The sequence below is a fragment of the Aethalodelphis obliquidens genome, unplaced genomic scaffold, assembly GCF_003676395.1.
Source record: "Aethalodelphis obliquidens isolate GAN/ISIS:26980383/991018 unplaced genomic scaffold, ASM367639v1 scaffold22, whole genome shotgun sequence".
Lineage (NCBI taxonomy): Eukaryota > Metazoa > Chordata > Mammalia > Artiodactyla > Delphinidae > Aethalodelphis > Aethalodelphis obliquidens.
The window spans coordinates 26304912-26320728 of record NW_020837966.1 but is presented as its reverse complement, the minus strand read 5'-3'; the positions used below and the strand labels follow the sequence as shown (position 1 = coordinate 26320728).

Sequence of the window (15817 nt, the reverse complement as noted above, 5' to 3'; positions counted from 1 at the left end):
AGGGAGCAATGGGTCTGCTGAGGTTGAGAATATCTGCCCTAAAACCATTAAAATAATGATGCAATCCCAGAAGCCTTCAAAGCAATCTCTTTGCTTCTGTTGTTTTCTTTTTCTCTCCTACCCTCTTACTCCCACAGATGCCTCACTCTGAGGCTTACCTGTCACCTCCTCTTCCTCCAGAAAGCCCTCCCTGACTACCATATCACCCATCCTTAAACTCAAAAGCGGATTTGACTGCCCCTTCTAGGTGCTCCCACAGCCTCAGTGGTTTGCCCTATAATAGAACTTGCTACAGTCGTGTCACTACCTCTTTACTCTTAATTAGCTATTAAGCTCCCAGAGGGTTACGATGCTGTCACAGTTTTATCACCATCACCTAGCACAGTGCTCACTCATTCATTCAAGAACTATTTCTTGAGCACCTACTATGTGCCAGACACTACTACAATGCACTGGGGATACAGTGGTGAACAAGACAGGCACTGCTCCTCATCTTGTGGTGTCGTCACTCTACTGAGTGACAGATGCTAATTAAGGGAACTTTTAAATATAACTGCAGACTTTGATCAGTGCAGAGAAAGATATAAACAGGGTGCTATGACGGAGGAAAGCAAGGAACACATGGCTTAGATAAGGAGATGGGGAGAGACCTCACTGAGATGACTTAAACTGAGAGATGAAGGAGGCAGAGGTCTTAGCTTAGGCAAAGTCAGGAGAAGACTGTTCTCAACAGGACAAATTGCAAGCGCTAAGCTCGTGAGACTGTTAGGAGTCTGTGGTGCTCAAAAAAATAAAACGAAAGGACACAGAGCAAGTCTAGCTGGTTCAGAAGCCTCAGAGGGAAAGCAGCGTCCAGCAGGCACAAAGTCTGCATTTCATTTTAAGGGCCATGAGTGCCTGTGTGTCTTCACACTGGAGGATCAGCTCATGGAGGTTAGGAACCTGGTCTTCTCATCATGCCTGGAGCCCCTCACCCCTGTCTAATATAGTATGTGCTGAATAAAGGAGTCCCTTCCATGGGCCCTACCTTACCCAGTGCAGCTGGCTGTGACTCTGTCATTTATTAGTCACAAAGAGAGCAAGCGTGAGCCCCATGTGCTCACAGATACCCCACATCCTCGGCTGCCATCACTGAGTCTCAAGAAAGAGCTTTTTTTAAAAATTAAGTTAGTAAATATTTGAGCGCCTACCATATGTTGTGGGCAAGAGGGAGACAGCAACGAGCACACCTGACACAAACTTCTGCCTTTGAGTAGTTTACATTCTAGTGGGGGTAGAGAGCTGATAAATAAATTAGAATGATCACGATAAGTGATGTGGAGAAAAATAAAGCAGAACAGGGAGATGGGGAACGGTATGCAATTTCAATACCACCCTGGATATACGTCATGTCTTTCTTCGCCACATCTCAAAGAAATTCCACACAGATTAGCCTCACAGAAGAATTATATCATCTCGACACTAGAAGAATTATAGCATCATTTGACAGATGGAAAAACAGGCTCAGAAAGGCTCAAAAATTTGCTTATGGTCACAGAGCACATCAGCAGTAGAATGAGCATCTCTTTTATATGCCAAGTAATAGACAAGATAAATACAATGATAAAAGCTAAAATTTTCTGAGCACTTATCACATGCCAGGCATTGTTCATGTGCTTTTTATGTTTCATGTAATCCTCACAACAACCTCTTGATGTGTATATTATTACCATTCCCATTTTACAGATGAGGTAACAAGAGGCACAAAATGGCTAAGTAACTCACCCAAGATGTCCAGTTAGTGAGTGGTGAAGCTAGCATTCTAATCTAGGCAGTTGGCTTCCTGACCCTGTGCTCATAACCAGTACCGTACCTAAAGCCATCCCAGAAAGGGCATGGCTGAGAAAAAAGAAACTCTCAAGACATCTCAGGATGACTACGACCCACCTTTCCTTAGGGTCAGCTCCCTTTTAGCCCTTTATCAAAGACTGTATGAAAGCTGGTATCCAGAGCTAGAGGACCGCAAAACTCATCTTCCCGACCCATTCCACTCAGACACAACCCACACGGCCGCTCACGAGACCTCGCCATGGAGCTCCATCCCCATACGTACGTGTAGTTTGTTAAGTAGTACTGCGTCTGTCGTGCTGTTGGCTCCTGGCTTAGCAGCTTTCCAGAACTGCTTCTGGGCGGAGTAGCGATTCATGGGACATAGTTTAAAGAGGCAATCTAGAAGTGAAACAAACAAGTAAAAACTGTTACTGAGGACGTATATACACTCAACCTATGAAAAAAACTTTCCCCTTTTATTTCTATAACGCATTATAAATTACATGAAAGTGTAAATGGTAAGTTACAGGGCCCTTTTACAAACCTCTCCTCTGACCTTTAATTCTCACCACCATTATGTGAGGTTAGAAATGAGGAAAATGAAACTTCTAGAAAGTTAAGTCAAATGTCCATTGTCACACAGCCAGTTAGGGGCAGAGCTGGGACTCAGACTCCAAATTCAGAGCTCTCAATGCTGCCCCAGAGTTATCTCCTTTCCTTTATGATGGACAACTTTAAGGGCAGTAGTCTCACTGTATGCAATAGTACCTACAAACATTTCTGGATATAAATCCAACTCACTTCAATTTGACTACATTAAAAAAAACAACAACAACAGAAGCTTATTTGGAGACACCTCCTTGGGCAATGGTCTCTTGAGTGTTGTTTACCAGATGACTCTCTGGAGAGCAGGAAGAAAATAAATGAACTTGCAGAGACATCCTGTGTCTTCTCCCTCTCTCTCAGTGCATGGTGATGTGCTTCTGTTTAGGAATGCCTGGGGTCATGACTTTTTACATTGTTTTATGTAGTAGAACTAACTCACAAAATGGACTAGTGGCTTCAAAAGATGTCTGCAATGAAATCAAAACACCGAAGAGAGGAGTAATGCAAACCCCACAAACAAGAAAAAGGAAAAATGATGATGATCTAACCAGATGTGGAAAAAAAAGTCACCCAGATATTAAAAACTGTTTTAAAAAACACTTAAAATGTTGTCTCTAATGATGAACGTTGCCCTGAAAGCACCCATGTGCCTTAAGATATTCATGATAATATGCTAATCATGATTAAGAGGACACATTATTGTTTAATCTTAATCTTTTTCATCAACATATTTTCCTGCTTGCTTTTATAATGTATACAATCTATTAGTACAGTGACACATGTATATAACTTTTAAACACACACACACACACACACACACAGAGTTTAGGGGTATTTTTGTCAAATTTTTTTGATAGGGATATGCCATGGAAAGAGTTTACAAATAACCGCTCTAAAAAACTAACACTAGGGCTTCCCTGGTGGCGCAGTGGTTGAGAGTCCGCGTGCTGATGCAGCAGACACGGGTTCATGCCCCGGTCTGGGAAGATCTCACATGCCGCGGAGCGGCTGGGCCCGTGAGCCATGGCCGCTGAGCCTGCGCTTCCAGAGCCTGTGCTCCGCAACGGGAGAGGCCACAACAGTGAGAGGCCCGCGTACCGCAAAAAAAAAAAAAAAAAAACAAAAAAAAAACTAACACTAGAATTGATACTCACTCTCTGAAAATTTTACCTTTTGACATACAGGACTTTCAAATGGTATCTGTAGAGTAAAATTAATAAATTTGGAATGAACACCCAGATTTGGGAAAACTGCACCCTGAAAGTAGATCAGAGCAAGCTTTTATAAAAAACTTAATCTACTAACTGTACACTTATTCATATCTGTTCACTGAGACATTCCCTGAAAGGACACTGAACAGCTAAATACTGTTTTTGTCTTAGCCAAATAACTATCTCAAAGTAAAAAATATTCATTTACTGTCAAGGACACAGATACTAAGTCTTTCCTCTAATTCAGTTGGAATCAATGAACTTTTACGAAGTACAATGCATACAAATACTTGACACTGTTCAGAAAATAATTTTTAATCAATTAACTGCAGAAAAAAAGGTACTTTCCCATTTCAATAACCTCCTTCTTCACTAAATATTTCTACCTAGTCACAAGCAGCTACCAGACAAATATAAGATCACTGATATCCATCTTTATCAAGAATGTAATCCATCTACTGAAAGTAATTGTTAGTGCGCATGAAAGACGCTATCCAGGTCTTTAGAGAACAAAGGACATGGCAGGAAACTGGTTTAAAAGATAAAAGTTTCATCTCTAATGAAACTCACAGGTCATTGTTATTTACTGTATCAGTGGCAACTTCATGACGTCACTGAAAGACACAGTTTTTCTACCGCTTTGATATATGTGAACTCTCCATTCACCCTGAGAACAATCACACACAACCATGAGACTACCAGCCAGTGTTAAATGTCCTATCTCTGACACAAGACAGAAGGTGCCACTTGCGCAGGACCAGGGTGACGTCCTTGATAATCACAAGACTTAACACCAAAAAACCATTCAAAACACTTAAGTCACTGGTATTAATATCTGGTACACAACTTTTTATGGATTAAATGAGGTTAATAATTTCAATTTTCATCAATAAGAAGACATTGAGAAAAACTATTATTTTTCCCTCCAGCACAATTTATATGATGATGGCTAACTGGTATGCATTACCATCCCACCCCATCCCACCCATAACTTGACTTAAGTTGATTTAAGGATCCGGCTGGATCTATAACGCCAAGGGATTAACATGCAATGGAAAGTACCATTTTACAACTGTTGATGGTATTGTCAGTGGGTATAACCCACTTAACAAACCAATGGACTACAAACAGGCTCAAATTTCAGATAGCTTTCCACTGACCTAAGATGAGAGTGTGAATTGAAGCACTGTCAATCCAACCAAAGCCTTGCTGTAACTTCCACAACAACTATTTTTCTTGGGCAAAACAGCATTGTACTGGATTAAGCGTTTTTACAACCAACTGTCTATGTAAATATGAGATGCTAACATACTAGTAACAGAACCAAATTAGCCTTGCTGATTTTGTCCTGTCTTCCCAGTTGCTTAGCAACTGATTCAAAGTGAAAATTAGATTAAGCAATTCAAATATGATGTTAAAGTAACCTTCTGAAATTTTGCACTTCAGCGGCTCTATGTTGCCCTTTGCTGTTTGGATGGCACAGCAGGACAAAGTTAAAGTTCTGCTGGATCCCAATACTGTGCTAAGTATAGAAATGCACAAATATAGGGAATCTGGTGGAAGAATTGTACCTATTTGGGAGAAGTATGTATGTGTGTATATATATGTGCATGTACACACACACACACACACACACACACACACTGTGCTTTGATTTTGCCCCAAAGAAATGCCACAAAGATCTCTTATGTGACAAGTGATTTTTCAAGGCTTTTAAAAAATAAACTAAATTAAGCTTTCAAAAAATTACTTTGGAATATTCCTAAGCTTTAGCAGATGCCACACTGGGCTAGCAAAGGAGAAGTGAGCGGAATGGAGGGGCTGGGTTAAGTGTTAAAGGGCACGCGGGCTGAAAACAGGCATAGCTGATCTTCCATGGTTTAAAGAGCATTCCAGGGACTTCCCTGGTGGCACAGTGGTTAAGAATCCGCCTGCCAATGCAGGGGACATGGGTTCGAGTCCTGGTCCGGGAAGATCCCACATGCCGCGGAGCAACTAAGCCCGTGCACCATAACTACTGAGCCTGCAAGCCACAACTACTGAGGCTGTGAGCCACAACTACTGAAGCCCGCGAGCCTAGAGCCCGCACACCGCAACAAAGAGTAGCCCCCACTCGCTGCAACCAGAGAAAGCCCACATGCAGCAACGAAGACCCAATGCAGCCGAAAATAAAATAAATAAATAAATTTATAAAAGTAAATAAATAAATAAAGAGCATTCCAGAACTTGGTTGAAGGGAGAACACTCAACTGCTTAGCAGCCACATTAACCATGACCTTAGGACTTGTGGTGCTTGGTTAGGAAAAGACAGGAGGGGATTATCTGGTGGCACAGTGCTTAAGAATCTGCCTGCCAATGCAGGGGACATGGGTTCGTGCCCTGATCCGAGAAGATCCCACATGCCATGGAGCAACTGAGCCTGTGCACCACAACTACTGAGCGTGCGCTCCAGAGCCCGCGAGCCACAACTACTGAGCCCACGTGCCACAACTACCGAAGCCCGCATGCCTAGAGCCCATGCTCCGCAACAATAGAAGCCACTGCAATGAGAAGCCCGCACACCGCAACGAAGAGTGGCCCCCGCTCGCCACACCTAGAGAAAGCCCACGTGCAGCAACGAAGACCAACACAGCCAAAGATAAATTAATTAATTTTTTTTAAAAAAAGAAAGAACAGGAGGAAGAGGAGCCACAGGTGTGCTTGGAGCCACCTTGATGGGGTCCCCAGCAGGGTGAGAAAGCAAGAAGCCGACGGAGCCACACATCAGGGACTCAGTGAGAGAATAAAGTCTGCCAGAAGAACGGCCGAAACCCCCCATCTCCTTGCTGTCCTCCACATCCTTAGAACTTTGAACTCTAGAAAGCAAAGTGCCTGATGGCAGGGACTCGTGTCTGTTCTGTACACTCCGGTAACCCAGGGGCGAGGAGTAATGTAGCGGCACAAAGATGGTTGTTGTATTAAGGATTTAAACATGCTGAAATCCCTAGGTCTCCAGAAGCGACATCAGGTTTGTCCTAAGTCACTTCCAGCTTTGAGCCCCCAGCAGTCTATTCATGAATCCAATGACTACTTATTAAAGTGCCTACTATGTGCTGGACACAGTACAGGGGGCTGAGACTGTAAGAGTGAACCCAATGCACAAGTTTCTTAGTATAACCCTAGTGACAACGAAAAACTAGTCAAATACACAACTTGAAGTATACAGCAAGTTAAAGGACTACGGAGACGAGAATTATCTAACAGCCCAATACGACTGGTGTGGAGGAGTACCACTTTATACGGGGTCATCAACGAAAGGCATGTCCACGGCTTCTGAGCAGAGAGCTGCAGGGTGAGAAGGAGCCCGGCTTTGATAACAACGTAGAGGCAACGCCTTCCAGGCAGAGGGAACAGCAAGTGCGAAGGCTTCGAGTTGGAAGGAAATCTTCAGGAGGTTAAAAATGAGCACAGAAGGGCTGGAGGGAAGCGGACGCAGGGAGAGTTGCAGGAGACGTGTCTGGAGAAGCAAGCAGGGGGCCACATCACGCAGGGTTGTGTGGGTCACGGGGAGGCACTGCTTGTCCTTGTGGGAAGCTACCAAAGGGCTTTAAACAAAGAAGAACCTGGTTTTTGTTTCTACAGGAGCTTTCTTCTGGCGATGGTACCTCCTAAGAAAGGGAAGGCCGGGAGCGGGTGGATTTAGAGGAGAATAGGAGAAATCAAGAATCTTATTTTGGCTTTGCTTGGTTTGAGATGCCTATGAAACAACCAAGCTGAAATGTTCAGTGGGCCATTGGTCAACTAGCAGGTTGAAAATACAGGACAGTCAGTAATTTAAGGGGTTAGGGGCAGAAGAAGAGGGAGGATGGGGGTACTGGAGAAGAGAGCTGAGGAAATCAGTACGACAAATGCAATGTAGCTACTCATCTTGGCTAGGGAGATCTAACCAAACCTAGAGAATATGTTAATTGAGCCTTACAAAAGCTTGAACTTGATTCATAGTTTTCAGAGGGCAGAATAAAGACCTTTCCTCTCCTTTTCCCCTCCCCCAACAAAAAACTCCAACACAATGAAAATTAAAAACCAAAAAAATGCAACTTCATCTTCTGAGAAACTCAAGTCCTTCTTTTGGAATAAATGAAGATGGGAAGAGGATGGAGAGGTAGAACTTGAGAGATGGAGGGAGGTATCTACAGTGAGGGTACCAGTGAGAAGCAAGCTTATTTGCCCTACGGAACCCTGGAAAGGCTCAGGACCCCATGATGACACTGTACAGGGCATCACTGCCCAACCTGGAGCAGGGACAAAGGGCCCATGGGCTGAGACCCAGGAGTGATGGGTCATCCCCTCCGCCTGCCACATGGAAGCGTGATGAAGCCTGCAGAGGGAGATAGTAAATGCTACAAAAGAGCTAATAGGCAAATCAGGACAAATGAGATGATTAAGAACTCCAGGGAAAAGCTGTGTACTATTGATAAAATGTAGTATGTGTTTAGCTCAATGGTGAACAATATTTACACAGTCATAAAAATCTAAGACTAACTATTAATTTAGCCAAAAAAAGTAATACAACTTTAATGGGAGGATGGAGGGGGAGCAGGAAAGTATCAGAAGCCACCGTCATGTACAATAACAGGAAGTGAACAGGTGATATTTAAGATAAATTCATCTACAGATATGAAGAGACACACATCATCTAGAAATACAGTGGTAAATACCAGAATAAAATGTTAAAATGTTTTCAATTGTTGCCTCAAAAAAGTGGGAAAGCGTGAGGTGTCAGACATAAGACCGTTATTTTTATTCTGCATTTTATCAATATTTGACTCTTTTAAGTTCAATGCACATAACATAAAATTAAACATTTTCAAATGAACAATTCTGTGGCATTTAGTACATTCCCAATGTTGTACAACCACCTCTATTTAGTTCCAAAACATTTTCTTCACTCCCACGAGTAAACCCTGTATCTATGAAGCAGTTCCCCTCCAACCCATGTATCAATGAAAATCTGTAACTTTTAAACATGACCTTTTCATACTAAATCACTGTTCAACATCACAGTGAGATATCACTTTACACTACAGGGTGACAAAAGCCAACAAGCTGGATAATAACAAGGATCAGAGGGGATGTGGAAACCTTTCTGCACTATCGTTCAGTGTGGCTACAAAGGAATGCACACATAACCTCTAACATATAATTCAGCAGTTCTCTGCTGGGCAAACATTCCAAAGAAATCTCTCCCAGGTCGCCAGATCCCGCACTTCCACATGTAGAAGAATGCTCTAGGAAAAAGGGCGATGAGAAGGCACATCTGCTCTTGAGCGCACTGGCCTGGAAGCAACATTAAACGTGTGCTCACAGACCATCAATGATAACCAATCACATGATCCCCCCACCCCCATGATGCCAGGAGCTAAGAAATGCCCTTCAGTCGAGTGCCCAGGAAGAAGAAATGAGTTTGCTGTGGACCCGAGCAACCCCTGCTGCAGTCTGTCCTCCATGTTGCCAAGCGCCCATTTCACTGTCTCTTACCCCATCCACTGGCTGATGTGGCGGTAGTTAACTAGGCAAACACAGTCCCTCATCGCACAGAATTTGAGCTCTTCTAACCTACTTCACTGATCAAAGAGACGAACAGTCAACAAGCTATCATCTTTTTAAAATTCTTCATTCAGTGAGTATATACAAATGCAATTTTATATAGGGAGAAATCAAGAGTAGATGTACATGAGCTCAAATACGAAAAATTTAAGTGTTGATCGTACATATCTTGGCTTCTTTTGAAAAAGAGGCAACAGAGTAAAAATTTCAGAAGGAGCAGACAATATGATTAACAAAGAGAAAGGGGAATGTTAATTCCCCACCAAGGGAGTTAAGATTTCAAAGAAGCAATGAAAGGGGAAAACAAAATTGTTGGATTTTAAGGACTTTCCCAACTCATACTTACTGGACAAACAGCTTCATGAGGGTAGAGTTTATCTGCCTTCTGTATCATCCTGTCCCTGGTGCTTTCAGTAAATATGGGATCAGTGAATGAGTACTCAGTCCATGAGTGGGTACTCAAGGTGGAAGAATGCTCTTCAACGGCAGTTCACAAAAGGAAAACCTACTCCTATTTCCAACAGAAGCCTTCCATAAACAAGTAATTAAGTCCAGTTCAGTAAGAGGAAACCAGTACATCACACTGTTGTGTCTGTTGCATGCGAATCACATTTCCCCAAGCCAGAACAGAAGAAGCCCTTTGAAGTCCAGTGACATTTTCCAATAGGGACTGCCAAATCAACCTTCCATTACCTATCTACAGAAAACACAGACATTGTTCCTGAGAGACAAAGCACAACAAGGTAATTTTTTCCCATTAAGGTGACCAGATGCTTTTTCTGAGTAGAAAACTCAGACTGAGGACTCCCAAGATTGCTCTCCTGTACCTTTATCATCTTACCTGGTTGCAGGACCATCATTCACAAACACATTAAAAACGAGAAATGTAGGGAGAAACTTCCCTTTTTGACCTACTTTAGCTTGGCCAATTAAATTTTTATTTATCTTTTTGAATATAGATCAGAGAAGTAAAAACTTAGTTGGGAAGGCAAGGACTCCTCCCATTGTGGAAGACACATGGGCCCAGGAGTTCCTTCTAGGGGCAGCCCCAACACAGGTATCTGCCTTCGCTTGGACAGCTGGAGCCTCTGCCCTGGACTCTGCACCGGGACACATGGATACAAAGTCCCAGGGCCAGTTCAAGACTGCTCGTGGGAGCGGTGCCGGATGTGTCCACGGGAAATGTCCAGAGCCTGCCTCCCCCAGCACTGAGTCTGGTTCCCTGCTGAGTCTGCAAGTGACTGATAGCCTTTCAACAGTTTCCTCCTGGCTTAGGTGAGTCAGTTTCTGCTGTCTGCAACCAAAAGTCCGAGCTGACCCGTAGAGTAACAAAAATGCCAAAAACAATAAGAGACAAGGAATCTGGAAACCCGGGTTCCAGCCCTGGCTCCACCACTCACTAGCCAGGAAGCCACAGCCAGGTTACTAAAGCTCTCTGTGTCCACACATCTTCCCTGGAAAACAGATGATCCCCAAGGCACCCCAGAGCCCTAAGACCTGATGATGTTTGTGGAAGCTTATAGACCACGTCAGAGAAGTCACAGAAAACCCAAATGTGGAAGCACTGAGGTGTACGCTGATCTGCCATCTGGAAGAATGGGTTTAAACCTCAGCTCTATTCTATGTTGTATGATCTTGGGGAAAATTATCTCATCTCTGTAGGTTTTCATTTCTTGCCTATAAAAGGGCAATAACCACAAAGGGTAACTCACAAATTAACCTAGAAGAGTAACTACTTCACTTGAAGCACTGAGTACAGATTCTGGCACAGAGTAAACAAATACTAGCCACTAAGACAAAATGGATAAACGAATTGCATCTCATGCTCCACGTTAATGCTGGACAGCTACAGACGACTGTTACACATAACGACATGGATGCATTCCACAAACATTTTTTTAAAATTTATTTTATTTATTTATTTTGGGCTGTGTTGCATCTTCATTGCTGCGCGCAGGCTTTCTCTAGTTGTGGCAAGTGGGGGCTACTCTTCATTGTGGTGCACGGGCTTCTCGTTGCGGTGGTTTCTCTTGCGGCGCACGGGCTCTAGGCACGTGGGCTTCAGTAGTTGTGGCTCGCGGGCTCAGTAGTTGTGGTTCGCGGGCTCTAGAGCGCAGGCTCAGTAGCTGTGGCACACGGGCTTAGTTGCTCCGTGGCATGCGGTATCCTCCCGGACCAGGGCTCGAACCCGTGTCCCCTGCATTGGCAGGCGGATTCTTAACCACTGTGCCACCAGGGAAGTCCCCACAAACACTATTTTGAGTGAAAGAAACCAAGGCAAAAAGAGTCCATTTATACTGAATGAATCCATTCACGTGACGTTCAAGAGCAGGCAAAACTTTGCTAGAGCCACAGTCAAAATAGCAGTTACCTTTGGGGGCGGTATTTCCTGAGAAGGGGCACTTTCTGGGGTGCTGGAAATGTTCTCCTAGCTCAATCTGGGTGGGAGTCATGTGGGTATAAGTGTATTTAAAACATCAAGCAGTGCTCAAATTTAAGGTTTGTGCATCTTTGTGTGTGTGTGTGTGTGTGTGTGTGTGTGTCTGTGTGTGTGTGTGTGTGTGTGTGTGTGTGTGTAATACCTTAAGGAAAGAAAAAACTGAGATAGTACTTGTTCTCACAAAAAGGAGGATGATCTTGCTGATAACAGAAAAACAAATTTCCGCTTCATGTAAAAGGTTAACAATAGTGTCCGACTTCTGTGGCTGCGAAAACACACCTTGTTTTGTCAGGGTTTGGGTTGGGCGCTTACTGGTTCATAATGGAGAGGAGGAGGGGCAGAAGGGAGATGACATCACTGTCTCCCCAAAGGGCAGCCGTTATTTGTTCACCACAGGACACTCTGGGCAATAAGCATTCCCTGGCACGAAGCCCTATGCCCGGAGGTATTCTGACCAAGTCCCTTTTCCCCACTGATTCCCTGTTCTATCCAAACACCTTGAAACCATTAACAGGCAGCGGTTTTAAATCTGTAATGAAATGCCATGTTGTCTGACATTTGCTTCAAAATAACTGGGGAGGGCTTCCCTGGTGGCGCAGTGGTTGAGAGTCCGCCTGCCGATGCAGGGGACATGGGTTCTTGCCCCGGTCCGGGAAGATCCCACATGCCGCGGAGCGGCTGGGCCCGTGAGCCATGGCTGCTGAGCCTGCACGTCCGGAGCCTGTGCTCTGCGACGGGAGAGGCCACAACAGTGAGAGACCCGCGTACCACAAAAAAAAAATAATAATTAAAAAAAAATAACTGGGGAGAGAGAGATGGGAGGATATAGATGACTTGAGATTGGCCATGAGTTGCTAACAGTCAAGGTGCGTATTGGGTACGTGGAGGTTCGTTATACTATTATTCTTTCAATTTGTATAGATGCTTAAATTTTTGTATAATAAAAGATATTTCAATAGCTTCAAAATCATCTATTAATTTATTTTCAAATGCGAAATTTTTATAAAAATCAATCAAATGTTCACCAAGTTCAAAAAAAGACTATTTTTAAAAGAGGAAGAAAGGAAAAAAGGAAGAAAGGGAGAGAGGGAAGGAGGGGGAAAAAGGAAGAAAGGAAGGAAGGGAGGGAGAAAAGCATGTTATTTATATCATCTGGTCCAATTTGCCAATCTACCTGAAAACGAATATACTCTAGAAAGGAGTAAATAGCTGGATAGACCTGTCAAATAAATCCAACAGTCACAAAAAATTGAGCTAGGATGCCCAGCTCTGTGTTAGATATACGAAGAGTAAACAAAATCGTGGACTTCAGGTTAAAACTCTTGCTGTGTAGATCTCTACATGCTCGGTATCTCTCAACGCAAATCAAATCTCACAGTGCATAGCCCTGGCTATTTCAAACACTACAGCTCATGTGAACCTCTGAGGATATGTCACATCTTCTACAAAAGGGCATTCAGAAGGTCTGCAACACGTGGTCTGAAAAGACTTACATGAGCTATTGGGTTGGTTATCCCAAGATCCTCCTGGAAAAATACTTTTGCCATCAGAAACGCCCATTACACGAAGGAAACGTACACAGTTTCTCCTGCATTTGATTTCTCCTTCATTCAACAAACATTTCTTAAGCACATGTGTGCTGGAGACACAGTGTCAGTAGAACCTGGGCCCTGAGAGTCCTTGGGGAGACAGACGGAAGCCAACAGGTAACTCCAAGGTGTTTGGAGCAGAACATCTAAGCCAGCCCAGGGAGACATGGGAGAGACAGTGTCAGAGGCCTTCTCAGCTGAGCTTAACAGCATCTACTGCTCAAGCCAGTGGGTGAGGCAGGAAGAGGGATGGACGACATGGAAAGAATGAGAAGTTGGAGAAACCTGTTGCATTATATGCTGCACATCCTGCTTTTCTGTGACGTGGACCAGACCTCCTGATATGGCCCATGGTCTAGAAGAGAAAGGCTAATACTGCCAGCCTGCTGGCCCTCCTCTCACCCTTACCTAGGCAGGGCGGGGGCAGGGGCAGGGAGGAGGGCATCACCCTTTGACCCCATGAGTGCCCTTCCCTCCCACGTTCTCCACGTGGTATTCAAGGCAACCTTGGCCAAGTGAGCAACGCTGTCACTGCTGGTTTGTATTCACATCTCCATGGAGAGGCAAGAAGGCAAGCGGACAATGACGACCAAAGGAAGATGCAGCCCCATCTGTCCTGCTCTGTTCGTTTGTTTCCTGGTCTCCACTGAAGACCTAGTGACCCAACTCTGGGTCCTTCGGTGCTTCCAACCCAGGATTCCCCAACCAGCCCCTTTCATACATGATGTGGGCCACTCCCTATACATAGTTGTGATTTTTTTTTTTGCATACTAAGCACACCCTCAGTGAACAGATTACTTCCAAAGGGACCCTTTCACCAACCCTAACTCAGCGAAAAGGAACTAAGTAAACAAATCAGGAGTCACTCAAAGATGGCATATATTTACCCTGAATAAAAAGAAAAGTCATTTTCTTAATTTATTTCACGACTTAGGTTTCCTTTACTTACATTTGATTTTTCATCCTAGCAAACACAGTCTACCATCAAACAGCCTTTACAAGTTAAAATATCTCTCAAGAAAAATGACTGTCAAGATTTTTCTCTCCTCCAGAACACGTATCTGAAAGACATGACACATTCCCACCCCAAACAGTGGCTTATCAGAGTAGCAACTCTCCAGGAAGGCACCTCAAGAATGACCCCTTGCTTCAAAATTATTATACCAGGGTTTCTCAGCACAGGCCCGACACTGTGGGCATCATCTATAATTCTTTCTTGGGGGGGCAGGTGCTGTCCTGTGCATTGTAGGAAGCCTGGCGGCATCTGTGGCCTTACATCTCAGGGGTCAGTAGCACCCAGGTATTACAATCAAAAATGCCCCCCACTGAGGACCTCAGGATTAAGCCTTCCTTCCCATTCTTCTCATGAATCAATGTCCTAAAGTTACCGAAATTGACACAATGGAGGGATAAAGACAATGGTAGGGGGTGAAAAGGGAAGCATTCCAGACCCTTTGGTACTACATCTCAAAACCACATTCTTTGTTTGCTGTATTTGCAACTCTACTTTATCGCTACAGCTCTTGTTCTGAAACTGACTCCCCTGCCTAAAACCCTTTAGGGTTGTGATTCTCAGCCCTGGCTACTCCCCACAGCCACACAGGGAGTGTTCAAAATACTACTATGCTCTGGCCCCTCCCCAGGAGATTCTAACTCCTTGGAGGTTGGGTGTGAGCAATTTTCCCTCCCAAACTCCACAGGAGATTTCAACTGAGAACCACTCCTTCAGGATTTCACACCACAGCAGTTGACCTCAAATTCAGAAGTACAAATATCATAGTTGTCAGGGGATTTTATCAATACAAATTAATACAAATGCCTGAGTGGAGGGACAGGGCGTAGGAATTGCCATTTTTTTTAAATAAATAAATTTGTTTATTTTTGGCTGCATTGGGTCTTCGTTGCTGTGCACAGGCTTTCTCTAGTTGCAGTGAGCGGGGGCTACCCTTCGTTTTGGTACATGGGCTTCTCATTGCGGCGGCTTCTTTTGTTGCGGAGCACAGGCTCTAGGTGCACGGGCTTCAGTAGTTGTGACTCGCAGGCTCTAGAGCTCGGGCTCAGTAGTCGTGGCTCACTGGCTTAGTTGCTCCGCGGCATGTGGGATCTTCCCGGACCTGGGCTCGAACCCGTGTCCCCTGCATTGGCAGGCGGATTCTTAACCACTGTGCCACCAGGGAAGTCCAGAATTGCCATTTTTAACAAGTTCTCCAGGTGATGTTTCTTTTTTTTTATTGCGGTATTGTTAATTTACAATGTGTGTTAGTTTCAAGTGTACAGCATAGTGATTCAGTTATACATATATATATATATTCTTTTCCAGAGTCTTTTCCTTTATAGGTTATTACAAGATGTTCCCTGTGCTATGCAGTAGGTCCTTGTTGTTTACCTATTTTATATATAGTAGTGTGTATCTGCTAATCCCAAAGTCCTAGTTTATCCCTCCCCCCCTTCCCCTTTGGTAACCATGTCTGTTTTCTATGTTTGTGAGTCTATTTCTGTTTTGTAAATAAGTTCATTTGTATCCTTTTTTTAGACTCCACATATAAGTGATCTCATATGATATTTGTCTTTCTCTG

The 15817-nt window shown here is 43.9% G+C and overlaps 1 protein-coding gene across 6 annotated transcripts in view; it reads right to left on the bottom strand.

Annotated features, from left to right (window-relative positions):
- The window catches only part of ITPR1 (inositol 1,4,5-trisphosphate receptor type 1), a 318999-nt gene that overhangs the window by 199809 nt on the left and 103373 nt on the right, over window positions 1–15817 (bottom strand). For all 6 annotated transcript variants that reach the window (XM_027121458.1, XM_027121453.1, XM_027121455.1 and 3 more), the window contains one exon: window positions 2093–2208. In XM_027121458.1, the coding sequence (XP_026977259.1) occupies window positions 2093–2208 (116 nt within the window). The remainder of the gene's footprint in view (window positions 1–2092; window positions 2209–15817) is intronic.